At 47.7% G+C, this 25,783-nt stretch overlaps 2 protein-coding genes across 3 annotated transcripts in view; one reads left to right on the top strand and one right to left on the bottom strand.

Annotated features, from left to right (window-relative positions):
• LOC109873666 (splicing factor, suppressor of white-apricot homolog) overlaps nt 1-16,479 on the top strand; it is a 136,424-nt gene extending 119,945 nt beyond the window's left edge. For both annotated transcript variants that reach the window (XM_020465317.2, XM_020465316.2), the window contains exons 14-18: nt 2,291-2,613; nt 5,633-5,773; nt 6,261-6,407; nt 9,235-9,307; nt 15,647-16,479. In XM_020465317.2, coding sequence (XP_020320906.1) covers nt 2,291-2,613; nt 5,633-5,773; nt 6,261-6,407; nt 9,235-9,307; nt 15,647-15,712 — 750 coding nt within the window. In that variant the 3' untranslated portion in view covers nt 15,713-16,479. The remainder of the gene's footprint in view (nt 1-2,290; nt 2,614-5,632; nt 5,774-6,260; nt 6,408-9,234; nt 9,308-15,646) is intronic.
• Nucleotides 16,480-16,862: 383 nt separating this feature from the next.
• The window catches only part of LOC116358227 (uncharacterized 51.9 kDa protein in rps4-rps11 intergenic region-like), a 67,079-nt gene continuing 58,158 nt past the window's right edge, over nt 16,863-25,783 (bottom strand). The window contains exon 2 of the mRNA XM_031808745.1: nt 16,863-17,946. Within this exon, the coding sequence (XP_031664605.1) occupies nt 16,863-17,946 (1,084 nt within the window). The remainder of the gene's footprint in view (nt 17,947-25,783) is intronic.

Genomic DNA, 25,783 nt, shown 5'->3' with positions numbered 1-25,783 from the left:
TCTCTCCTTCCCCCTCTCGCTTCTCTCCCCTGCCCTCTCGCTCTCTCTCCTTCCCCTCTCGCTCTCTCTCCTTCCCTCTCGCTCTCTCTCCTTCCCTCTCTTCCCTCTCTCGCTCTCTCTCCTTCCTCTCTCGCTCTCTCTCCTTCCCTCTCTCGCTCTCTCCTTCCCTCTCGCTCTCTCTCCTTCCCTCTCTCGCTCTCTCTCTTCCCTCTCTCGTCTCCTCCCTCTCTCGCTCCTCTCCTTCCTCTCGCTCTCTCTCCTTCCCTCCCTCTCGCTCTCTCTCCTTCCCTCTCTCGCTCTCTCTCCTCCTCCCTCTCGCTCTCTCTCCTTCCCTCCCTCTCGCTCTCTCTCCTTCCCTCCCTCTCGCTCTCTCTCCTTCCTCTCGCTCTCTCTCCTTCTCTCGCTCTCTCTCCTTCCCTCCTCCGCTCTCTCTCCTTCCCTCCCTCTCGCTCTCTCTCCTTCCCTCCCTCTCGCTCTCTCTCCTTCCCTCCCTCTCGCTCTCTCCCTTCCTCTCTCTCGCTCTCTCTCCTTCCCTCTCGCTCTCTCCTTCCCTCTCGCTCTCTCTCCTTCCCTCTCGCTCTCTCTCCTTCCCCTCTCGCTCTCTCCTTCCCCTCTCGCTCTTCTTCCTTCCCTCTCGCTCCTTCCTCTTCCCCCTATCTCCTTCCCTCTCTCGCTCTCTCTCCTTCCCTCTCTCGCTCTCTCTCCTTCCCTCTCTCGCTCTCTCTCCTTCCCCTCTCGCTCTCTCTCCTTCCCTCTCGCTCTCTCTCCTTCCCTCTCTCGCTCTCTCTCCTTCCCTCTCTCGCTCTCTCTCCTTCCCTCTCTCGCTCTCTCTCCTTCCCTCTCTCGCTCTCTCTCCTTCCCTCTCTCGCTCTCTCTCCTTCCCTCTCTCGCTCTCTCTCCTTCCCTCTCTCGCTCTCTCTCCTTCCCTCTCTCGCTCTCTCTCCTTCCCTCTCTCGCTCTCTCTCCTTCCTCTCTCGCTCTCTCTCCTTCCCCCTCTCTCGCTCTCTCTCTTCCCTCTCTCTCTCTCCTCCCCTCTCGCTCTCTCTCCTTCCCCCTCTCGCTCTCTCCTTCCCTCTCTCGCTCTCTCTCCTTCCCTCTCTCGCTCTCTCTCCTTCCCTCTCTCGCTCTCTCTCCTTCCCTCTCTCGCTCTCTCCTTCCCTCTCGCTCTCTCTCGCTCTCTCTCCTTCCCTCTCTCGCTCTCTCTCCTTCCCTCTCTCGCTCTCTCTCCTTCCCTCTCTCGCTCTCTCCCTTCCTCTCTCGCTCTCTCTCTCTCCCTCTCTCGCTCTCTCTCCTTCCCTCTCTCGCTCTCTCTCCTTCCCTCTCTCGCTCTCTCCTTCCCTCTCTCGCTCTCTCCTTCCCTCTCTCTCTCCTCTTCCCTCTCTCGCTCTCTCTCCTTCCCTCTCTCGCTCTCTCTCCTTCCCTCTCTCGCTCTCTCTCGCTCTCTCTCCTTCCCTCTCTCGCTCTCTCTCCTTCCTCTCTCTCGCTCTCTCTCCTTCCCTCTCTCTCGCTCTCTCTCCTTCCCTCTCTCTCGGCTCTCTCTCCTTCCCTCTCGCTCTCTCCTTCCCCTCCTCGCTCTCTCTCCTTCCCTCCCTCTCTCGCTCTCTCTCCTTCCCTCCCTCTCGCTCTCTCTCCTTCCCTCCCTCTCGCTCTTCTCCTTTCCCTCCCTCTCGCTCTCTCTCCTTCCCTCCCTCTCGCTCTCTCTTCCTTCCCTCCTCTCGCTCTCTCTCCTTTCCCTCCTCTCGCTCTCTCTCCTCCCTCTCGCTCTCTATCCTCCCTCGCTCTCTCTCTTCCCTCTCTCGCTCTCTCCTTCCCTCTCTCGCTCTCTCTCCTTCCCCTCTCTCGCTCTCTCTCCTTCCCTCTCTCGCTCTCTCTCCTTCCCTCTCTCGCTCTCTCTCCTTCCCCCTCTCGCTCTCTCTCCTTCCCTCCCTCGCTCTCTCTCCTTCCCTCCCTCCTGCTCTCTCTCCTTCCCTCCCTCCTGCTCTCTCTCCTTCCCTCCCTCCTGCTCTCTCTCCTTCCCTCCCTCCTGCTCTCTCTCCTTCCCTCCCTCCTGCTCTCTCTCCTTCCCTCCCTCTCGCTCTCTCTCCTTCCCTCCCTCTCGCTCTCTCTCCTCAGCCCCCTCTGTCAGAGGGAAGAGTTCTGATTGGTTTGCATCAATCAATATGTTTGGATATTCTTGGACTGTTAAACTAGAAAATGCCCCAAGGTGCAGATGTATGTTTGTCATTAATGTGCCCCCTCCCCCCCTCTTCTTTCTTTTGCTAATCCCTCTTTCTCCTTCTTTCTACCCCAGCCACAGCTGCCAGAGGTCCCAGTGGCCCCCGTTGTCTCAGCCCCCCCTCCTCTGGCTTCTAGAGCACATGTGTACCCAGCTGATCAAAGACCACATGACGTCAGCGCCTTCAAAAGCAAAGAGCCCCCCTCCTCCTCTTCCACTCTCCTGCTACCCTCTTCTTCCTCCACCTCCAGACGACCGGAGAAGAACCGGGACAGAGAGAAGGGCGACAGAGAGAAGAAGAAGAAGAAACGCAAGAAGCGGTCACGGTCGAGATCGCGCTCCCGGCCTAAAACCAAGCACGCCCTGCCAAGCGCGTACAGAATGGTCCGCAGGTCTAGGTGAGTGGTCCAACCCGTATTCCTCACAACAACATGGTCCTATGGCTCTCTCATCACAACCATGGCCTTTACAGTTGAATAGGTGTTGTCTTTACACATTGGGCAATAGAAGATGGCCTAAAGCTCAGATTGTTAAACATAATTCATCCAAGATAAAGGTGCTGTATTTATGAACCTACATTAGCTGGTGCCTACTGCCTAATGAAGCATGTAGCTTTCTGTCTGGCTGGCAGTATCAACTAGATGACTTTGTTGTGAAATTGAGAGTTTCATCCGTCTTCACTGCAATCTGTCGGCTTCCTCTCTCTGTAGTTTCCCAACGCCTCCACACGCTCTCCAAGTTTTCATCTTGAATTTTTTCATCTCTTTTTGTAAATCACGGCCAATTGGCATTATCGGCGGCTGGAGTTGCTGTAATTACGTCGGCCTCATGGTGTCATCCTGACGAGCCTTAATGGAATTTCACTGAGATTTAATCGTTTCTGCCCGAGGTTTTAAATCACTTACAGTATGTGAATTAAAGGGCCTTAGATTGAGAAGGGGGCATCCGCTGAGCCTCGTGTCAGAGATTGCAATCCTGTAATGTGCAAGCACGCCAAATTTCCTCCATTTTCTTTCGTATTTGTTTGCAGAGCAAGTCAAATGAAGAAAGAAAAAATATCCGGGCTGCGGCGAAATTTGAATGGAAGAGTGAAATGGATCCCTGATAATGACCAGTCACAGAATCAGTCAGCGTTTTTTTTTTTGTGTGTGTTGAGAGGCTGGAAGAGACAGTGAGCTCCTACTCTTTTTTTTTTTTTTTTACAGTGTTGATGAAGATTCAGACTGCATCCCAAATCGATCCTATTCCCTACACAGTGCACTACTTTTGACCAGAGCCCCTATGGGTGTACTACATAGGGAATAGGGTGACGTTTGGGACACAAGTGACGTTTTTTAGAATGAGGAGCATCTGAAAGGCTTAATCTGGTTCTACAGAGGGGAACCTCAGAGGGTTGTGCAGACATCAGCCCTGCCAATCACTCCACATTTCAATCCCCAGCCTTTTAAAGGTCTCCCTTACTAACCTTGAGAAAGAGGTAATGGAGCCTTCCTGCAGGTGGCTGGCTGACTGGCTGCTTGTCTGTATTTGTGCATCCCAAATCGCTCCCTATTCCCTATGGCCGCTGGACAAAAGTAGTGGACTATATAGGGAATAGGTTGCCATTTGAGACGCAGTCTCAATCTGTCTAGGTCTGACGACGGAATTAAATTGGCAGCTTACTCTGCTCGTGTCCCGACTCCTCCTCACCAGTCTCTAGCAGCCCAATGGGCTCTGTCTGTCTGTCTGTCTGTCTTCCCCCTTGTTAACACATCAGCAGGACTGCTGCTCTCCATTAACTCAAGAGCTACTACTTTCCCACCTCTCTCTGTCTTTTTCTGTCTTCCTCATCCCCTTCTCTCTGTCCATCATTTGCATCCTGTCTCACAGTATCAGGTTCAGCCCTCTGACATTGTCTGTAGTCATTGACAGGCCTGTCATGCCCCCATCCTTAGCCCCTGCCCCCCTGTTCCACCCCTGGGTGTTTAATTGGGGCTCTTGGCCCCAGGGGCCAGTGTGAGGTCATTACCAGCAGAGTTTAGAGGCCCCTGTGGCGGGGGGTCAACAACGTCCATACAGGACAGATAATGAGGAGGGGGGTGGGTGCAGGGAATGTCTACCTCGAATGTACAGTTGCCCTCAAATTGCACCCTTCCTCTGACAACTTCTCTTTTCTTCACTTTGTCATTTCTTCAGCCCCCTATAGCCAAGGATGACCCGTCTGTTTGTGTTTATCCTTGAGCAAATTTGGCTTTTGTCCAACGGTCCACTGTGTCCCCAGCTGCAAAGTACTTTTTAAACGTCTCCATTAGATATAATTTTCATCGGTGTGTGGCCAGTTTGTGTGTGTGCATTAAATGTGTGTAACTGTGCGAGAGTGTATCCAGACGTGCACGGACGCTAGTGTTCTCAAATAAACACTCATTTGTAGCTGGTGGGGGGGTGACATTTTAAATCAGGAGAAATTCAATTTAGTTTTTGTCGCTTATTATTGCGAGAGTCATTTGGTGTCGTTATTGCCCTTGGCAGTGGGATGTGAAACGACTGAATCACCATGGTAATGGCTGTCCTATATTATATAGAGCTATGGCCCGGGGAGGACAGACAGGCAGGGGGATGAAGAGAGAGCGGAGGAGTGTGAGGGATGGGCCCGGCCTGTACACAGTTACATCTCGTTCATCTATCAGGGCTAATGTGGCGAGTATTGACTAGACCGGGGCAATGACTGCCACCCCAGTGAGTTAAACCACTTTGCAGACACTGACATTTACATAGTGGCCTTTACTACACAGATAATGACCCTGGCTCTACCCCTCCTTACTTGTAGGATAAAAAGAAAAGGAGTGAGCATAGCTGGCGTGACGGATGGGTAACATTTATAAACCACTTTTGAAGTGAAAAGTGCTCAACTCTACTTTATAAGTGGATAACTCTATTTCGCATCTCTTTCCTCTGCCCTCTATCTCACTACGTTCACTAAGAGCAGCCCCGTGAACAGTCCTCGGATTGGTAATGAAACTCAGAGGTGGCCACAGAGCACAGTAGTGGTCAGAGGGCTGGGATGCATGGGACGTGGGAGGACGGGTCAGCCCCAGAGACCAGCTGCTGGTTTAAAGGAGTGTAAAAAGTTGGCAATTTCCCCTCTGCTTGAGTATTTCACACCCTCACTGGTTATTAGTTTCTCCTCAGTGCTCACCGCTAGAGAAAAGACAGAGTTTTGCCCCAGGCACTGCGGAATATACTGCATATTTAATTTCCTTGTGTTGTTTAGAGTTTTCCTCTCTGTCCTTCCTCTCTCTCTGTGTCCTCTCTTCCCACCTCTCTCCTTCCTTCTCCCTGTGTCCCCTCATCTCACCTCTTTCTCTCTCTTTCTCTCTCGTACTCTCTCTCCCATCTCTGTGTTCATATCCGTCTCTCACGCCCTGTGTCTGGCTGCAGGTCTCGCTCCAAGTCCCCTGGGAGGAGGGACCGAAGGGCTCACTCGTCCGAGAGGAGACGTGAGGAGAGGGAGCGCTACGGCACTGCTGCCTATCGCGTTGGCATCAGCCCCGCTCTGCCCAGGAGGCACTCCAGATCCAGGTAGGGCTGCTGGGATCCGTGGAAAAGCGTGTAATGGTGAAACCATGGAAACAGTGGGTCAATGCTGTGAGGGAATGGCTTTTCTGTATTCACTGTAGCAGTTTGAGCCACAAGCAGCCCTGTGAATGCATTATAGGCCTCCTCACTCACTGTCTCTCTGTATCACTCAATCCATTACTTCCTGAAAGGGTTCGGGGCAATTTCACCATGTACCGTGAGCTCCAAATGTATTGTGACAGTGACACTGATATTTGTGCGTAATGTAATGATATTTGTGCCTCTTAACTTTCTCACGCGTCGTCATACAAGAAGTGCTATAATTTCTAAATGGTTCAGCCGATATGGATGAAAATACTCTCAAATTAAAGCTGACCGTCTGCACTTTAAGCTCATGGTCATTGTATCATTTCAAATCTAAAGTACTGGAGTACAGAGCCAAAACATTTGTCATTGTATCTCTATCCATCCCTGTCTCCCTGTCTCCCAGGTCCCCTCATGAGAAGAGGAAGAGGAAGAGTTCTAAGGGCAAGCTCCCAACCAAGGGCTCTTCCTGTTCCCCCTCCTCTTACCCCAGAGGAGCCAAGAAGTCCCCCAGCGCCTCCCCTCCCACCAGCCCCACTTCCAGCCTCTCCAGGTAAAGCACCCCACCTCACCAGGCTGTTTATGCACTACCTCTGGGAAGGAAGGAAGGAAGGAAGGACACGGCGTGCTACACTGAAGTGCTTTGGTTGAACATGTGTTTACTCGACAGTAGCACCTGACCAGGAATCCTTCATATCATTCAGTGCAGGCCATGCTAATGTAGGCTACCTATTAATGCATGTACATTGTCAAGTCTTTTGTCTGTAATGTTGGAACCCAGTAAGGCTAGCTGTCTCCTTTGGCGAATCAAATGAAACACCTGACCGAGCATATAAAGCTGTGAATCATGGCACTGTTGAGTTTGCCAAATGGCATACACACTCACCTGTACCCCAGAATGAGAATTAATGGCACCCTATTCCCTGTTTAGTGCACTTCTTTTGACTGTGGCCTGTAATTTCTGGTCTAAAGTAGTGCACTAAACAGGGAATATGGTGCCATTTGGGATGTCTCTTAGGGTAAAGTAGTGCATTATGTAGGGAATAGGGGGCCATTTGGGATGTATATTAGTGTAAAGTAGTGCACTATGTAGGGAATAGCGTGCCATTTGGGATGTATATTAGGGTAAAGTAGTGCACTATGTAGGGTATAGGGTGCCATTTGGGATGTATATTATGGTAAAGTAGTGCACTATGTAGGGAACTGGGGCCATTTGGAACATAACCAGAGCGTTCTGAAGCTGACCTCTCTGAAGCTGAAGGATGGATTGGTTTGGCCAACATGACTGACCTGTTGAATGGAACATGAAATGTGTGGAAGCACAGAATCACGTCTGCTCACATTGGGGGGGAGATATCTTTTGTATCCTAAATAATTTTCATTTGAATATGAATAAACCTTCTCTGAGGGGATATTGGAAACACATTTCTTTGCATGGTCATTCTATTGTAAGTTGCAAGGAGCTCCCGTTGCTTTGGTGATTTATTTATTCGTTTTTTGGCTGTTCTTGTCATGTGTGTTCCGACGAGTGGAACTTTGATGAGCAACTTCTGTTTCTTGAGAAAGGGTCTCTCTCTCTCCCTCCTCTCTCTTTCTGCTTGTCTGTCCAGTTTTACAACACTCAGCAGGCAGTCCCCATGAATATTGTATAAAGACCTTTCATATACACATCCTCTCTTTCATCTATCTCTCCCTCTCTCTCCCCCACCTTCTCTTTCTCTCTCCCACTCTCTCCCTCACTTTCTCTTTTTCTCTCCCCCCACCTTCTTTCTCTCTCCATCTCTTCCCCACATTCTCTTTCTCTCTCCCCCCACCTTCTCTCTCTCTCCATCTCTCTCTACTCACCTTCTCTTTTTCTCTCCCACTCTCTCCCCCCACCTTCTCTTTCTCTCTCCATCTCTCTACTCACCTTCTCTTTTTCTCTCTCCATCTCTTCCCCACATTCTCTTTCTCTCTCCATCTCTCTCTACTCACCTTCTCTTTTTCTCTCCCACTCTCTCCCCCACCTTCTCTTTCTCTCTCCATCTCTCTACTCACCTTCTCTTTTTCTCTCCCACTCTCTCCCCCCACCTTCTTTCTCTCTCTCCATCTCTCCCTATCTCTCTCTCTCTCTCTCCCCCGTCCTTCTTTCTCTCTCCATCTCTTCCCCACATTCTCTTTCTCTCTCCATCTCTCTCTACTCACCTTCTCTTTCTCTCCATCTCTCCCTACCTCTCTCTCCCCTCACCTTCTCTTTCTCTCTCATCTCTCTCTCTACTCACCTTCTCTTTCTCTCTCCATCTCTCCCCCACCTTCTCTTTCTCTCTCCATCTCTCCCTATCTCTCTCTCCTCCACCTTCTCTTTCTCTCTCCATCTCTCTCTACTCACCTTCTCTTTTTCTCTCCCACTCTCTCCCCCCACCTTCTTTCTCTCTCCATCTCTTCCCCACATTCTCTTTCTCTCTCCATCTCTCTACTCACCTTCTCTTTCTCTCTCTCCATCTCTCCCTATCTCTCTCTCCCCCACCTTCTCTTTCTCTCTCCATCTCTCTCTACTCACCTTCTCTTTCTCTTTCTACTCACCTTCTCTTTCTCTCTCCATCTCTCCCTACCTCTCTCTCCCCTCACCTTCTCTTTCTCTCTCATCTCTCTCTCTACTCACCTTCTCTTTCTCTCTCCATCTCTCCCCCACCTTCTCTTTCTCTCTCCATCTCTCCCTATCTCTCTCTCCTCCACCTTCTCTTTCTCTCTCCATCTCTCTCTACTCACCTTCTCTTTTTCTCTCCCACTCTCTCCCCCCACCTTCTCTTTCTCTCTCCATCTCTCTCTACTCACCTTCTCTTTTTCTCTCCCACTCTCTCCCCCCACCTTCTTTCTCTCTCTCCATCTCTCCCTATCTCTCTCTCTCCCCCCACCTTCTTTCTCTCTCCATCTCTTCCCCACATTCTCTTTCTCTCTCCATCTCTCTCTACTCACCTTCTCTTTTTCTCTCCCACTCTCTCCACCCACCTTCTCTTTCTCTCTCTCCATCTCTCCCTATCTCTCTCTCCCCCACCTTCTCTTTCTCTCTCCATCTCTCTCTACTCACCTTCTCTTTCTCTCTCTACTCACCTTCTCTTTCTCTCTCCATCTCTCCCTCTCTCTCCCCTCAACTTCTCTTTCTCTCTCATCTCTCTCTCTACTCACCTTCTCTTTCTCTCTCCATCTCTCCCCCACCTTCTCTTTCTCTCTCCATCTCTCCCTCCTCCACCTTCTCTTTCTCTCTCCATCTCTCCCTATCTCTCTCTCCTCCTTCTCTTTCTCTCTCTCTTTGCCCGTCTCTCTCCCTCTCTCCTTTCCCCTCTCTCTCCCTCTCCCTTTGCCCCATTCTTTCCATTCTTTGTCTCTCTCTCTCTTTTCAGGGACGGCTCGCAGGAGAAAGAGAAACAAGTGTCCACAGCCATCGTCTCCTCCATGCAGTCCAAAATCACTCAGGTATCTGCCTCTTCTTCACTCTCTCACTGTATGTACGTTAACATGGGCCCATACCTGCCTCTTCTTCACTCTCTCACTGTATGTACGTTAACATGGGCCCATACCTGCCTCTTCTTCACTCTCTCACTGTATGTACGTTAACATGGGCCCATACCTGCCTCTTCTTCACTCTCACTGTATGTACGTTAACATGGGCCCATACCTGCCTCTTCTTCACTCTCTCACTGTATGTACGTTAACATGGGCCCATACCTGCCTCTTCTTCACTCTCTCACTGTATGTACGTTAACATGGGCCCATACCTGCCTCTTCTTCACTCTCTCACTGTATGTACGTTAACATGGGCCCATATTCACAAAGTTTTTCAGACTATGAGTGCTGATCGAGGATGAGGACCCATCTGTCCATATAATCTTATTCGAAGGGAAAAGCACAAAGCAAAGCGGTTCCGAATCCGCTCATTGTTCGCTGAGACACACGTATAGGGGCTGTGGTTCCAATTACAGTCCAGCCCCCGTGGCAGCCGTATTATACAGAACACACTGCTCAGAGATTTCGATTCGCTGATCCCAGCAGCGATTACATGTTTCCATCGTCCAGCTCTGTGGGCTCAGAGCAGCTGATCTCTGTCCTCGGGTCACATTTGGCATCCCTCTGTGGTCATTGAAGTGCACGTGGGCATTTTTTATTTGTTGTGTTTCTCTCTCACTCTCACTCTCACACTCACACTCACTCTCACACTCACACTCTCACTCTCACACTCACACTCACACTCACACTCACACACACACACACACTTTTCTCCTGTCTTTGTGCCGCAACGGCAGCTGACAACTAGTTTACATTACAGAGGCGTTAATCTCCACGGGAGATTAACTCTTCCCCAAAAGTCCTGACTTTGACATATACTCATATTGCGCAATCAGAAAGAGAGAGAGGGGTTCTATCTCTGGGTAGGATCACACTTCCTGTTCAGCAACTGGGCTATGAGTCAGGAACAGGTAGTTTGTTATATTGGTAGTCTACGGGCGAAACCATACTGTAAAGGAGACCATTAGAGAGATGTATTGGAGTTTTATCAGCGTAGGTTTGAAATCACTTAAAAGCTTAAATACCAGCAGGGGGTGTGCAGACCCATGTGTTTCAACTTCATGTTGAAACGCTGCTTCCTTCGGTGGGATCTTTTAACCACCTCACACCTGTTGTACCACTTAATAAATACGCTGATCAGTCCATATGGAATCCTTACGTTTCCTCTCTGGTTTATTCCATGTCTTACTTTCAGGCTGTGAGAGCATTCCTTCTCCAATTGCACGAATGTCTGTCTTGGCGCATATCACAAAGCCATGCCTTCGCAGAACCCCTTTAGAGGTTCGAGCCCCTGTCCTCTCCATCTGATGTTATGCATCAGTCCTGACTCATGAGGACCCTGCTGGGTCTGATAGATGGAGAGACCACCTCACAGCCTTTTGATTAGAACCAGCCCTGTCTGCCGGGGAGAATGCTGCGTTCATGCCCTGTCTGGATCAGCACTCGTGAGTGCTCATAAGAATTTGAGCCTCTACTTGGTGCCAGGCTCAGCTAGGAGTGTGCTTTGGGGACCGTGTGTGTGCTTGTGTGTGTGCTTGTGTGTGCTTTCCTGTGTTGATTTTCTCTTCCTGTGTGTTTTCCTGTGTGGATATTTTTTTAATTTTTAATTTCACCTTTATTTAATGAGGTAGGCTAGTTGAGAACAAGTTCTCATTTACAACTGCGACCTGGCCAAGATAAAGCATAGCAGTGTGAACAGACAACAACACAGTTACACATGGAGTAAACAATAAACAAGTCAATAACACAGTAGAAAATAAAAAAATAGTCTATATACATTGTGTGCAAAAGACATGAGGAGGTAGGCGGATAATTACAATTTTGTAGATTAACACTGGAGTGATGAATGATCAGATGGTCATGTACAGGTAGAGATATTGGTGTGCAAAAGAGCAGAAAAGTAAATAAAAACAGTATGGGGATGAGGTAGGTGAAAAGGGTGGGCTATTTACCGATAGACTATGTACAGCTGCAGCGATCGGTTAGCTGCTCAGATAGCAGATGTTTGAAGTTGGTGAGGGAGATAAAAATATCCAACTTCAGCGATTTTTGCAATTCGTTCCAGTCACAGGCAGCAGAGAACTGGAAGGCGGCCAAATGAGGTGTTGGCTTTAGGGATGATCAGTGAGATACACCTGCTGGAGCACATGCTACGGGTGGGTGTTGCCATCGTGACCAGTGAACTGAGATAAGGCGGAGCTTTACCCAGCATGGACTTGTAGATGACCTGGAGCCAGTGGGTCTGGCGACGAATATGTAGTGAGGGCCAGCCGACTAGAGCATACAGGTCGCAGTGGTGGGTGGTATAAGGTGCTTTAGTAACAAAACGGATGGCACTGTGATAAACTGCATCCAGTTTGCTGAGTAGAGTATTGGAAGCTATTTTGTAGATGACATCGCCTAAGTCGGATCGGTAGGATAGTCAGTTTTACTAGGGTAAGTTTGGCGGCGTGAGTGAAGGAGGCTTTGTTGCCAAATAGAAAGCTGACTCTAGATTTGATTTTAGATATTCTCTTCCTTCTTACTTCTTGTGTGTTTTCCTGTGTGGATTTTCTCTTCCTGTGTGTTTTCCTTCGCATGTTTGAGTCGACGGTCACTAATCACTCCATCCCCAAAACACCCCGGTTAATTCTGATGTGGTGTGTAAGAAGGGTGATGTCTTTGTGTGTGTGTTTAAGGTGATGCATGAGCTGAGCGAACTGTCAGCGGTGTGATTTACGTGGGGGGGTTGTGCTGTTCATTACAGTATGCTGACAGGAGAGCTGATGGCTAGCCAGGACCAGGACAGAGTAGGGTAGTATAGGATAGAGTAGGACTTTATCGAGACGGAGCCCTTCTCTCTCTACTGATGACCAGAGCACGCCTCTAGGTCGACTCTAGGCTGTCACCAACACCTCATCGAGCCAGCCAGCCAGCTGGCCCAGGAGGAGCACCTCCATAGGGAGTCAGAGAGGGATGAGCCTTACCTGGAGCGCAGCCCTCATGGAGTCAGAGTGGCCTGTGTATTGTGGACAGAGAGAGCGAGACGCATAGGTCATATGAGTGGGTTAGGGAAATAGGGGAGGAGGGAGGAAAAAGAGGGCATGGGAGAGAGTGGTTGAAACCTCTCCCTGGGCCTGCTCTGTATGAGGAAGTTTTCTGGAGGAGGATCTGAGGCACACAGTGAGAGTAAAGCTGACATCACCCAGCCATCTCTGAATGAAAATACCAGAGTAGCAGCACTGCTGTTTGGAACACCCACATTAGTTTTGTGCTCAGACATACTGTACGTACGTCGTCCCTGGCCACTTAATGAACTGCCAGCCCCATCGGCATGATGACTTTGGTTCATGATGACGCACTCAACAAATGTCATGTACTTTTGTTCATTGGAATTAACATTTTGGGGTGAATTCTGTACTCTGTTTTTCCTTCATTACGGAAGCTGGCTGAATGCGCTGCGTGGCTGTGTTTTTTAGAGAGAGAGCATGGAGTGTTCCCTCCCTTACAGGGTATTAGTCTGGTCTGCAGTCAGGAGAGGACCAGAGAGACACTGATAGAGGCAGCCTGACTGGCTGGTAGAGGCAGCCTGACTGGCTGGTAGAGGCAGCCTGACTGGCTGGTAGAGGCAGCCTGACTGGCTGGTAGAGGCAGCCTGACTGGCTGATGGAGGAAGCCAGCCTGACTGGCTGTTGGAGGCAGCCTGATTGGCTGGTGGAGGCAGCCTGACTTGACTGGCTGGTGGAGGCAGCCAGTCGTTGAGATTGAGAAACATTGACAGAGATGGACACAGTCAGAGTTAGAAGAGACTAACATACAGGCTTGTAGAGATTCAAATAATGGAACGGTAGAGAGAATGGGACATGGACCGAGGATAGATAACGACCCTTGACATGTAAAAATCAATACAGTGACCGTGGCAAAGAATAGAGACCACTGAAGCTGTAGAAAACACCACAGTAACTCACCTCCATAGTGGACCTTGATGTGTATAATTAATGCACCTTAATGTGTAGAATTCAGTCCAAAGAGAATGACTGGGTGTAGGAGTGTCTCCAAATGGACTGACGGTAGTGAATGAGGGAATCTGATGGTGTAAATGGAGTGAGTGGGCTTTGGCTGCAGCGGAGGCAAAGGGGTCCTGCCTGCAGCTATAGCCCATCTCTGTGAACAGCCTACAGTTGCCAGTGAGTGAGCTGGTATTTGGAGCGGAGCCACTCTGCTGTCTGGGCACGGGCCCCGATATATGTAAGAGGAGCTGTTCCTCATTACAAACTGACCAGATGGACCTCTCGCTACCGCACACACTTTTTACCCCTGGCACACAATCTGTGATCCCTCTATCACATACAATATCCCTCACCGCTCCCATACTCACTTCCCTCACACTTCACACTGATTAAAGTGTCAGTGTCCCTTCCTCTCTCTTTCGTTCACAAGGCTCTGGAAGCCAGTCCACTCGTCCCCCTCTCGCCTTGATACTGCAATGTGAGCTCTTGTGCTCTGCCTCCCCTCGTCTCCTTCTCTTCTTTTCATTCTCCTCCGAGGGCTTGCCTGCTCTGCCAGCTCTGTCTGCTTTCTCTGCCACTCCTGAGGGATCCTCCTCTCTCTGCCTCCTCTCACTCATCCCCAGGCTTGTGATGAACCTTTCTCCCTCTCTCTCTGCTCATGGAGCCCATTCATTCTCCCAGCACTGCTGGAGGTGAGAGGTGGTTGGTGTGAGGCTGAGCTCTCCTTCTGGGGACTGTGCCGGTTGGTGAGACGGTCCTCTACAGAGAAGGGTTTCTCTATGCTCCTTTTAGACCTTGTCTGCATCCGAAATCTCAGTGCCAGGCTCAGCTATGGGTGACCGTGTGTGTGCTTCTGTTTTCCTGTGTTTACTTTGCATGTGTGAGTCGGCGTTCACGAACCACTCCATCCCCAAAACACATATGTTAATTCCGACGTGATCTTGTGGGTGCGCGTGCACATGACATGTTGTGACAGCAGCTTGTCAGCGGTGTGATTAGGGCTGTTAATTACAGTACGCTGACAGAAGAGCTGATGACTAGCCAGTACCAGGGTAGTATAGGGCAGAGTAGGACATTATCCAGGCTTAGCAGGACTTGATCCAGGCTTAGCCCTCCTCTTTCTCCTGATGCCAAAGATCAAGGTGCTCCTAGTCGGAAACATCCCCCTGGAGGACTCTATGTACCCCTTCCAACCACATTGCCAGGCTCCCTCTTTCTTGCTGTCTTTTACACACCATTTACTCGTTCTCTCAGACTCTCTCTGACTCGTACGTTTGTCTTTGACACTTTCCCGCCTTCTCTTACACTCACACATACTTAAAACACAGCTCTCTCATCAGTACGCAGAGTCAGGCGCTAGACGTCCCTGAGAGAGAGACACTTAGAGGCTTCAAGACCAGCCCTGTCTAAAGCCCCACTCTCACATAATTTACCTCTGACATTAACTCCATTATTCATAACGCCTTTTTGTTTGTCCCTCTGTCTCAAATTCCTGCACCTCCTTCCCGCTGTTTTAACAGTGGCCGGCCAGGTTGTACTCCCCTCAACGACACAGACCACCACCACTGCTTTCACTCTGATGTGTCCCGCCGTCTCTCTGTGCGTGTGCTCTTGCTTGCTCACTCGGGAGTTTGTTTTACGACTGATATGGAGCAGGGCTTTATTTGACTTTGTGGCTCAATATCTCCGTCAGCCACAGGAGAGGGAGGAGGGAGAGAACAGCCGGAGAAGAGGAGGAGACATAGCGATAGACACTACATGCCCCACGTCACCCCCTGAGCAAGGAGAAGCTTCTATGACAAGTGGCCTGTTCAGCGGCTTGATTATCTCCCCTATTTGATGTGTATTCTCCGGGTTGGATTGTGTTCAGATTGGGACTGCTTACCTAATAAGGAGTGGATCTGAGGGCCTTCTGTTGCAGGGAGGAGAGAAGCCGTCCCACAGCCCACTGTCATAAATAGTCAGGAATACATTAAGCTGTCCTAGTTGAAAGATAACCCCAGGGAGAGGCAGGGAGGAAGATTTGTGTTTGTGTTGAATTGTGATGGTGGGGGAAGGCTCTCTGAGAGAGTAGACAATTTTGCGTGCATCAGTATTTGATCCAGATTATATGACTGTAGGCTTCTTAATCAAGACATTTCCTCTGGTCCTCATTATTGGTCTTTTATATGGCACACTCTCACTCACTCTTTCCCCTCCCTCTCCTTGTGTGTCTGTTTCTCTCTCTCCTCTCATCCCCCCCTCCCCTTCTCCTTTTCAGGATCTGATGGCCAAAGTACGTGCCATGCTGGCTTCCTCGAAGACCTCCCAGCCCAACACTCCCTGAAGAGGCGTGGCTTTCTAGCAGCTGGTTGGAAAAGGGGTGGAGCTTTACCACGTCTGCCTCTCCATGACGACAGCCTCCAGCTAAAGGCCCTCGGCCAATCAGCAGGCAGAGTCTTTGCGCGGAACCGTGTTTTGCCTCTTCAGCTTTTATCTTCCTCTAATTTTTTTTATTTGACTTTGATACTTAATTGGTTGAGTTTATCTACAGTGTATTCTGAACGGCAGTAGATGTAAAGGATTTTCTGCAACCGAGAGCAGTGTAGATTAGCTCCTAAAACAACTAAATGGGTCTGTTCTACCTGTCGAGAGAGAGCCTGCATCACAGCAATGGTCACGTAGCCTGAGAAAGTTTGGACACCTCTGTTCCCGACATCTGTTATTCACACGAATAAAGACAACAGAGCATCAAAAGCGCGGAAATAATTCATGCAGAACCTTGCATCTTTCAACAACAACAAAAATATATAATTTTCTGGAAAGTGATGGAGATCTTTGCGACATAATTGCTCAGCTGCCAGAGGGCCTAAAGCATATCCTTCTGTGAAGGATTGTTACGTTTCTTTCTTTCCTTTTGTTTTCCTCTTTCTCTCCATCGCTCTTTCTCTTACTTTGCCAGGTCAGTTTTAAGGCTGGGGTCTTTGGTTGTCAGTCCCTGTTGTCACTCAGTTCCAGTGTGTGGTCTTCAATTTGTGTTTCTAAGTTTGTACAGGGCTGATTGGGAGTCTGCTTTCTAACACGAACTATCAATAAAGTTTGAACGATGATGTAGCACGGTGTTGTGTTCTTCATGGTTGGAGACTGGCTGGTACAGAAAGGCCAGGGGTCAGCTTCCCACTCATTTTAAATCAATTCATCTCAATAATGAATTATTGGTCAGAAATTAATGAGCATATAATGCCATAACATAAATAGATGAAATAAATATACACTCAAATGCTCCCTCTTTTAAGGACAAAGCAGACCATGCAGACGAACGGTTAACAGCGGCGCCAGCGGGGAGCCATCTTATCGCCTCTGATCACAGAACATCAAGCGTGATCTTTTTATTTCCCGACGATTAAATGTTTAATTGCCACATTCGTCGCCACCCAGCATGTGAACTACTGCGCATGGCCGATGTTCGGTATGGTGTCTTTTCCTTTAGTACCTTTTTAAGCTAATGCCCACGGTTTAGACTGTCGATGGCTGAAGAACTGTTTAGACTGTCGGTGGCTGAAGAACTGTTTAGACTGTCGGTGGCTGAAGAACTGTTTAGACTGTCGGTGGCTGAAGAACGGGTTAGACTGTCGGTGGCTGAAGAATGGTTTAGACTGTCGGTGGCTGAAGAACGGGTTAGACTGTCGGTGGCTGAAGAACGGGTTAGACTGTCGGTGGCTGAAGAACGGGTTAGACTGTCGGTGGCTGAAGAACGGGTTAGACTGTCGGTGGCTTAAGAACGGGTTAGACTGTCGGTGGCTGAAGAACGGGTTAGACTGTCGGTGGCTGAAGAACGGGTTAGACTGTCGGTGGCTGAAGAACGGTTTAGACTGTCGGTGGCTGAAGAACGGGTTAGACTGTCGGTGGCTGAAGAACGGGTTAGACTGTCGGTGGCTGAAGAACGGGTTAGACTGTCGGTGGCTGAAGAACGGTTTAGACTGTCGGTGGCTGAAGAACGGGTTAGACTGTCGGTGGCTGAAGAACGGGTTAGACTGTCGATGGCTGAAGAACTGTTTAGACTGTCGGTGGCTGAAGAACGGGTTACTGTCGGTGGCTGAAGAATGGGTTAGACTGTCGGTGGCTGAAGAACGGGTTAGACTGTCGGTGGCTGAAGAACGGGTTAGACTGTCGGTGGCTGAAGAACGGGTTAGACTGTCGGTGGCTGAAGAACGGGTTAGACTGTCGGTGGCTGAAGAACGGGTTAGACTGTCGGTGGCTGAAGAACGGGTTAGACTGTCGGTGGCTGAAGAACGGGTTAGACTGTCGGTGGCTGAAGAACGGGTTAGACTGTCGGTGGCTGAAGACGGGTTAGACTGTCGGTGGCTGAAGAACGGGTTAGACTTTCGGTGGCTGAAGAATGGGTTAGACTGTCGGTGGCTGAAGAACGGGTTAGACTGTCGGTGGCTGAAGAACGGGTTAGACTGTCGGTGGCTGAAGAACGGGTTAGACTGTCGGTGGCTGAAGAACGGGTTAGACTGTCGGTGGCTGAAGAACGGGTTAGACTGTCGGTGGCTGAAGAACGGTTTAGACTTTCGGTGGCTGAAGAACGGGTTAGACTGTCCAGTTATTCGGGTATACAGTGGTTACCAGGGCATAAATAATGAGGGAGCAGTCTCATGTTCAGAGCACAGGGACACTCCTTTCTGTCTCTCTCTCACGCACACAGGCATCTGAGCAGGTTTATCGTGCCAGCCCTGGGATGACGGACCAGATCTGTGTGTCCCAGCAGGGGACAGAGCTGGGGGCCGTGTCTGTCACGCTCTACTGTGTCATCATCCCACTGAGGCCCTGGCCCAGCCTCACACACACACAGCAGCAACAGTATATACATACACTATTTATCCACTGTCATTTTAACTATACACACTGTATTCATTCACTGTCATTCTGACTATACGCACTGTATTCATCCACTGTCATTCTGACTATAAACACTGTATTCATCCACTGTCATTCTGACTATACGCACTGTATTCATCCACTGTCATTCTGACTATACGCACTGTATTCATCCACTGTCATTCTGACTATACGCACTGTATTCATCCACTGTCATTCTGACTATACGCACTGTATTCATCCACTGTCATTCTGACTATACGCACTGTATTCATCCACTGTCATTCTGACTATACGCACTGTATTCATCCACTGTCATTCTGACTATACGCACTGTATTCATCCACTGTCATTCTGACTATACGCACTGTATTCATCCACTGTCATTCTGACTATACGCACTGTATTCATCCACTGTCATTCTGACTATACGCACTGTATTCATCCACTGTCATTCTGACTATACGCACTGTATTCATCCACTGTCATTCTGACTATACGCACTGTATTCATCCACTGTCATTCTGACTATACGCACTGTATTCATCCACTGTCATTCTGACTATACGCACTGTATTCATCCACTGTCATTCTGACTATACGCACTGTATTCATCCACTGTCATTCTGACTATACGCACTGTATTCATCCACTGTCATTCTGACTATAGGCACTGTATTCATCCACTGTCATTCTGACTATAGGCACTGTATTCATCCACTGTCATTCTGACTATAGGCACTGTATTCATCCACTGTCATTCTGACTATAGGCACTGTATTCATCCACTGTCATTCTGACTATAGGCACTGTATTCATCCACTGTCATTCTGACTATAGGCACTGTATTCATCCACTGTCATTCTGACTATAGGCACTGTATTCATCCACTGTCATTCTGACTATAGGCACTGTATTCATCCACTGTCGTTCTGACTATAGGCACTGTATTCATCCACTGTCGTTCTGACTATAGGCACTGTATTCATCCACTCTGTCTTTTGTTCACTCACTCCTTGAAATTGCATGTCCCCTTGGTTTTCCTCAGCGTCATTATTCGAATTGAGGGGGAAATATTGCTGACCTTTAACAAAAAGCTTTAGCAGTTTAATACTGCTGGAAGCAAACAATGTTTTGCAGCCGGTCTGCTTTATTCCCAGTACAATGGGGCTTTGTGGCGTATGGCACATACTGAGAGGTTTTTATCGATGATTTGCCTTTTCAGCACAGCTAATTATTAATTTCACTCTATTTTCTGTACTCTTACCGACTAATGCACAATGGTCTAATTACAACAGTTAAGACATCTCCGCCAAACATTTTTCCTAGTGGAAATCGAAGGCGGTTATAAAATAACAGGTTGTCTGCCTATGATTGCATCAATCACTGAAATAAAGGTGTATTACTCTATACAGAATGTATGAGCTGACTAAACAGGATTTTGGGTGCTCATTATATGCATCTGCTTGTGGTTTGCTCTTACTGCGTGACACGGGAGCTTGGGAATACTGTAGCTTGCATTGCCAAGTCTGTGTGTTGAAAATAGACCTTATTTGATTATTATTCCTTTCTGTGCATATGGACAGCTGCACTGGCTTTGGCAATACAGAGGAGCGGTCGCTCTATACATCTTTCACTGGATAATTGTCCAGGACCGACCTCTGAGAAAAAGATAAGTATGCTTGGCGCTAATAGAATGGATGATTTTCTCGATTGCTTTTCTGAACGATGAGTCCACTAGCTTCATTCCCAATGCGCTAATTATTTTGTGCACTCCAAGCACGTCTAAAGTTTGTCTAAGACCCCACTCTGGCCAATCCCCGATGTCAGGGAGCAGCCGAGTCAGGCCTGTAAAGCACAGTGTTTGCTCTTCTAGCTTCCCCCATTACTGTCTTCATTACCCCAATCCTTTCCTCGTCTGACAGGTTAAATATTATTTCTGTCGATGACTGTAGGAATTTGTACTTATGCCCAGCTCTTGAGAAATAATGGCTCGCTAAAAGTGTGGCTGAGGAAAATGCATAAGGCTAAATCCATATAGATTTAATGGAGTAATGGCGTCAAACAAGCCTGTATGATTATGGAGAAATTAATGGAAATGCCCACATAGTCTTAGGAGACTGCGATTTTGACATTAGCCCCCTTGGCTCAGGTGAGGATTGGATGGGGTGGTGACCGTCTGGTGAATGGGTCTCAGGAGCCCCCCCCCCCCCCCTCTGGGGACCGCTGGCCCCCCTGCAACTAGGTGCACTCTGGGTGAAGATGATCCCGTACGTTGGGAGTAAATGTCTCTTTAGAATAAACCATTACTTCTTGCCTGTCCGGAACTCCACCAATGGCCCCTGCAATATCCATGACGTCCCAGCGATGCATTAAATCAGGCCTTTATATCTAAACAAATGGGCCCTCATAACATCTGCACTGATTCTGGTCCAAATGGGTGCCCGGCATACTACATTTCATTTCCTCATTGTGTGTGTGTTTGTCTGTGTGTGTGTGTGCGCATGTGTGTGTAAAGGCGTGTTGGAGGGTGTGTGTAGTGCTCAGGAAAGTAATAAGTCAGGAGCAGTGGCAACATGGGAGTGATTTGTTTATTTTATAGAGTCTGAAAGCTCTGCACCTCCTCATATGTAAGGTGCTGTTGGAGATGCCAGCAGGAATTAACTAAAGGGGAAGGTTGCAGCGAAAACCTGACTGCATTAAAGTACAACTGCTGCAATGGGGGCTGGGACTGCTTGAGTGCACCTGGTAGGTATGGTGATGCAGGATATTACATACACCTATACTGAACAAAAATATAAACGCAACATGCAACAATTTCTCTAAGATTCATACAGAGTTACATATGAGTTCATATAAGGGAATCAGTCAATTGACATAAATTATGCCCTAATCTATGGATTTCACTTGACTGGGAATACAGATATGCATCTATTGGTCACAGCTTCCATGAATTGTGTACAGATCCTTGCAACATGGGGCCGTGCATTACCAGGCTGAAACATGAGGTGATGATGGCGGATGAATGGCACGACAATGTGCCTCAAGAACCTGTCACAGTTACAAGAATATTTTGAAGATAAATACACAATGCATAGGATGAGAGGACAAGAGTACTAAAGTAAGTATAGTACTAATGGTCAATAGGGAATTGTCAATGTAAACAGGAGTTGGGTTTCAGTTCAACAGCTGTTTAGAATCTGTGAAATGTCAGTCCTGAACTCAGAGCTATGTTCTGTACATTGCATCTGGGGCAGGATACTTGTTATTTGGCCATTGGCCCAGTTGTACTGCAAGGACTTCTGATTGGTTAACCCCAGGCTAGGGTGGGGTGTTATAAATTGCATCCTGTTACTTTGTTCTGTGGAGAAAAGCTGAGGACAGGGGAGTTTGAACATCTCCCTCCAAGCATAACATCTATGATTTGTCCTTCTCAAATAAACCTATTTTTCTCCCCCTGAATTTCTTTGGGGTTTGTGTTATTGAAGAATAACATCAACTGTTAACACTTGGTGCCGTGACCCGGATGAATTGGTCTGAACAACAACAAGAAAATCATGTTTTGATTTTATTTTATTTTACCTTTATTTAACCAGGTAGGCAAGTTGAGAACAAGTTCTTATTTACAACTGCGACCTGGCCAAGATAAAGCAAAGCAGTTCGACACATATAACAACACAGAGTTACACATGGAGTAAAACAAACATACAGTCAATAATACAGTAAAAAAATAAGTCTATATACAATGTGAGCAAATGAGGTGAGGTGAGAAGGGAGGTAAAGGCAATAAATAGGCCATGGTGGCGAACTAAATACCATATAGCAATTAAAAACACTGGAATTGTAGATTTGACAGTAGATCAGTGTGCAAAGTAGAAATACGGGGGTGCAAAGGAGCTAAATAAATACAGTAGGGGAAGAGGTAGTTGTTTGGGCTATGTACAGGTGCAGTGATCTGTGAGCTGCTCTGACAGCTGGTGCTTAAAGCTAGTGAGGGAGATAAGTGTTTCCAGTTTCAGAAATTATTGTAGTTAGTTCCATTCATTGGTGGCTTAAAACTGGAAGGAGAGGCAGCCAAAGGAGGAATTGGCTTTGGGGGTGACAAGTGAGATATACCTGCTGGAACACGTGCTATGGGTGGGTGCAGCTATGGTGACCAGCGAGCAGAGATAACGCGGGACTTTACCTAGCAGGGTCTTGTAGATGACCTGGAGTCCGTGGGTTTGGCGACGAGTATGAAGCGAGGGCCAGCCAACGAGAGAGTACAGGTCGCAATGGTGGGTAGTATAATGGGCTTTGGTGACAAAACGGATGGCACTGTGATAGACTGCATCCAATTTGTTGAGTCGAGGATCGGTAAGATGGTCAGCTTTACGAGGGTATGTCTGGCAGCATGAGTGAAGGATGCTTTGTTGCGAAATAGCATGCCAATTCTAGATTTAACTTTGGATTGGAGATATGTGTGTGTATATATATATGTATAAAATATATATGTGTATATATATTTAATGTGTGTGTGTGTATATATATAAAATATATATTACATATGTTACATATATATATTATATACATGTATATATTATATGTGTGTATATGTATTATGTGTATATATATGTGTATATATACATATATATATGTGGGTTTATATATATATATGTATTTATTATGCATGTATATACAGTGGGGCAAAAAAAAAATTGGTCAGCCACCAATTGTGCAAGTTCTCCCACTTAAAAAGATGAGAGGCCTGTAATTTTCATCATAGGTACACTTCAACTATGACAGACAAAATGAGAAAAGAAATCCAGAAAATCACATTGTAGGATTTTTTATGAATTTATTTGCAAATTATGGTGGAAAATAAGTATTTGTCACCTACAAACAAGCAAGATTTCTGGCTCTCACTGACCTTATTTAAAAGGCTCCTTTGTCCTCCACTCGTTACCTGTATTAATGGCACCTGTTTGAACTTGTTATCAGTATAAAATACACCTGTCCACAACCTCAAACAGTCACACTCCAAACTCCACTATGGCCAAGACCAAAGAGCTGTCAAAGGACACCAGAAACAACATTATAGACCTGCATCAGGCTGGGAAGACTGCAATAGGTAAGCAGCTTGGTTTGAAGAAATCAACTGTGGGAGGAATTATTAGGAAATGGAAGACATACAAGACCACTGATAATCTCCTTCGATCTGGGGCTCCACACAAGATCTCACCCCGTGGGGTCAAAATGATCACAAGAACAGTGAGCAAAAATCCCAGAACCACATGGGGGGACCTAGTGAATGACCTGCAGAGAGTTGGGACCAAAGTAACAAAGCCTACCATCAGTAACACACAACGCCGCCAGGGACTCAAATCCTACAGTGCCAGACGTACCCCGCTGCTTAAGCCAGTACATGTCCAGGCCCGTCTGAAGTTTGCTAGAGAGCATTTGGATGATCCAGAAGAAGATTGGGAGAATGTCATTATGGTCAGATGAAACCAAAATATAACTTTTTGGTTAAAACTCAACTCGTCATGTTTGAAGGACAAAGAATGCTGAGTTGCATCCAAAGAACACCATACCTACTGTGAAGCATGGGGGTGGAAACATCATGCTTTTTTCTGCAAAGGGACCAGGACGACTGATCCGTCTAAAGGAAAGAATGAATGGGGCCAAGTATTGTGAGATTTTGAGTGAAAACCTCCTTCCATCAGCAAGGGCATTGAAGATGAAACGTGACTGCGTCTTTCAGCATGACAATGATCCCAAACACACCACCCGGGCAACGAAGGAGTGGCTTCGTAAGAAGCATTCCAAGGTCCTGGAGTGGCCTAGCCAGTCTCTAGATCTCAACCCCATAGAAAATCTTTGGAAGGAGTTGAAAGTACGTGTTGCCCAGCAACAGCCCCAAAACATCACTGCTCTAGAGGAGGTTAGCATGGAGGAATGGGCCAAAATACCAGCAACAAGCAATAGTGTGTGAAAACCTTGTGGAGACTTACAGAAAGTGTTTTACCTCTGTCATTGCCAACAAAGGGTATATAACAAAGTATTGAGAAACTTTTGTTATTGACCAAATACTTATTTTCCACCATAATTTGCAAATAAATTCATAAAAAATCCTACAATGTGATTTTCTGGATTTTATTTCTCATTTTGTCTGATATAGCTGAAGTGTACCTATGATGAAAATTACAGGCCTCTCTCATCTTTTTAAGTGGGAGAACTTGCATAATTGGTGGCTGACTAAATACTTTTTTGCCCCACTGTAGGTATATACAAATATATCAAATCAAATCAAATTGTATTTGTCACATACAAATATATGTATATACATAAATGTATTGTCAATCAGTGTTGCTTCCTAAGTGGACAGTTTGACAGTTTGATTTCACAGAAGTGAAATATGTATATATATATATACTGCTCAAAAAAATACTCCAAAAATACTCTAACTCCAAGTCAATCACACTTCTGTGAAATCAAACTGTCCACTTAGGAAGCAAGACTGATTGACAATACATTTCACATGCTGTTGTGCAAATGGAATAGACAACAGGTGGAAATTATAGGCAATTAGCAAGACACCCCCAATAAAGGAGTGGTTCTGCAGGTGGTGACCACAGACCACTTCTCAGTTCCTATGCTTCCTGGCTGATGTTTTGGTCACTTTTGAATTCTGGCGGTGCTTTCACTCTAGTGGTAGCATGAGTCGGAGTCTACAACCCACACAAGTGGCTCAGGTAGTGCAGCTCATCCTGGATGGCACATCAATGCAAGCTGTGGCAAGAAGGTTTGCTGTGTTTGTCAGCGTAGTGTCCAGAGCATGGAGTCGCTACCAGGAGACAGGCCAGTACATCAGGAGACGTGGAGGAGGCCGTAGGAGGGCAACAACCCAGCAGCAGGACCGCTACCTCCGCCTTTGTGCAAGGAGGAGCAGAAGGAGCACTGCCAGAGGCCTGCAAAATGACCTCCAGCAGGCAACAAATGTGCATGTGTCTGCTCAAACGGTCAGAAACGGTCAGGGTGGTATGAGGGCCCGATGTCCACAGGTGGGGGCTGTGCTTACATACAGCCCAACACCATGCAGGACATTTTTCATTTGCCAGAGAACACCAAGATTGGCAAATTTGCCACTGGCGCCCTGTGCTCTTCACAGATGAAAGCAGGTTCACATTGAGCACATGTGACAGAGTCTGGAGACGCCATGGAGAACGTTCTGCTGCCTGCAACATCCTCCAGCATGACCGGTTTGGCGGCGGGTCAGTCATGGTGTGGGGTGGCATTTCTTTGGGGGGCCGCACAGCCCTCCATGTGCTCGCCAGAGGTAGCCTGACTGCCATTAGGTACCGAGATGAGATCCTCAGACCCCTTGTGAGACCATATGCTGGTGCGGTTGGCCCTGGGTTCCTCCTAATGCAAGACAATGCTAGACCTCATGTGGCTGGAGTGTGTCAGCAGTTCCTGCAAGAGGAAGGCATTGATGCTATGGACTGGCATGCCTGTTCCCCAGACCTGAATCCAATTGAGCACATCTGGGACATCA

This window comes from Oncorhynchus kisutch, linkage group LG29 (genome assembly GCF_002021735.2).
Source record: "Oncorhynchus kisutch isolate 150728-3 linkage group LG29, Okis_V2, whole genome shotgun sequence".
Taxonomy (NCBI): domain Eukaryota; kingdom Metazoa; phylum Chordata; class Actinopteri; order Salmoniformes; family Salmonidae; genus Oncorhynchus; species Oncorhynchus kisutch.
The sequence above is the reverse complement of the archived record's forward strand: the minus strand, read 5'-3'. Positions and strand labels throughout refer to the sequence as shown.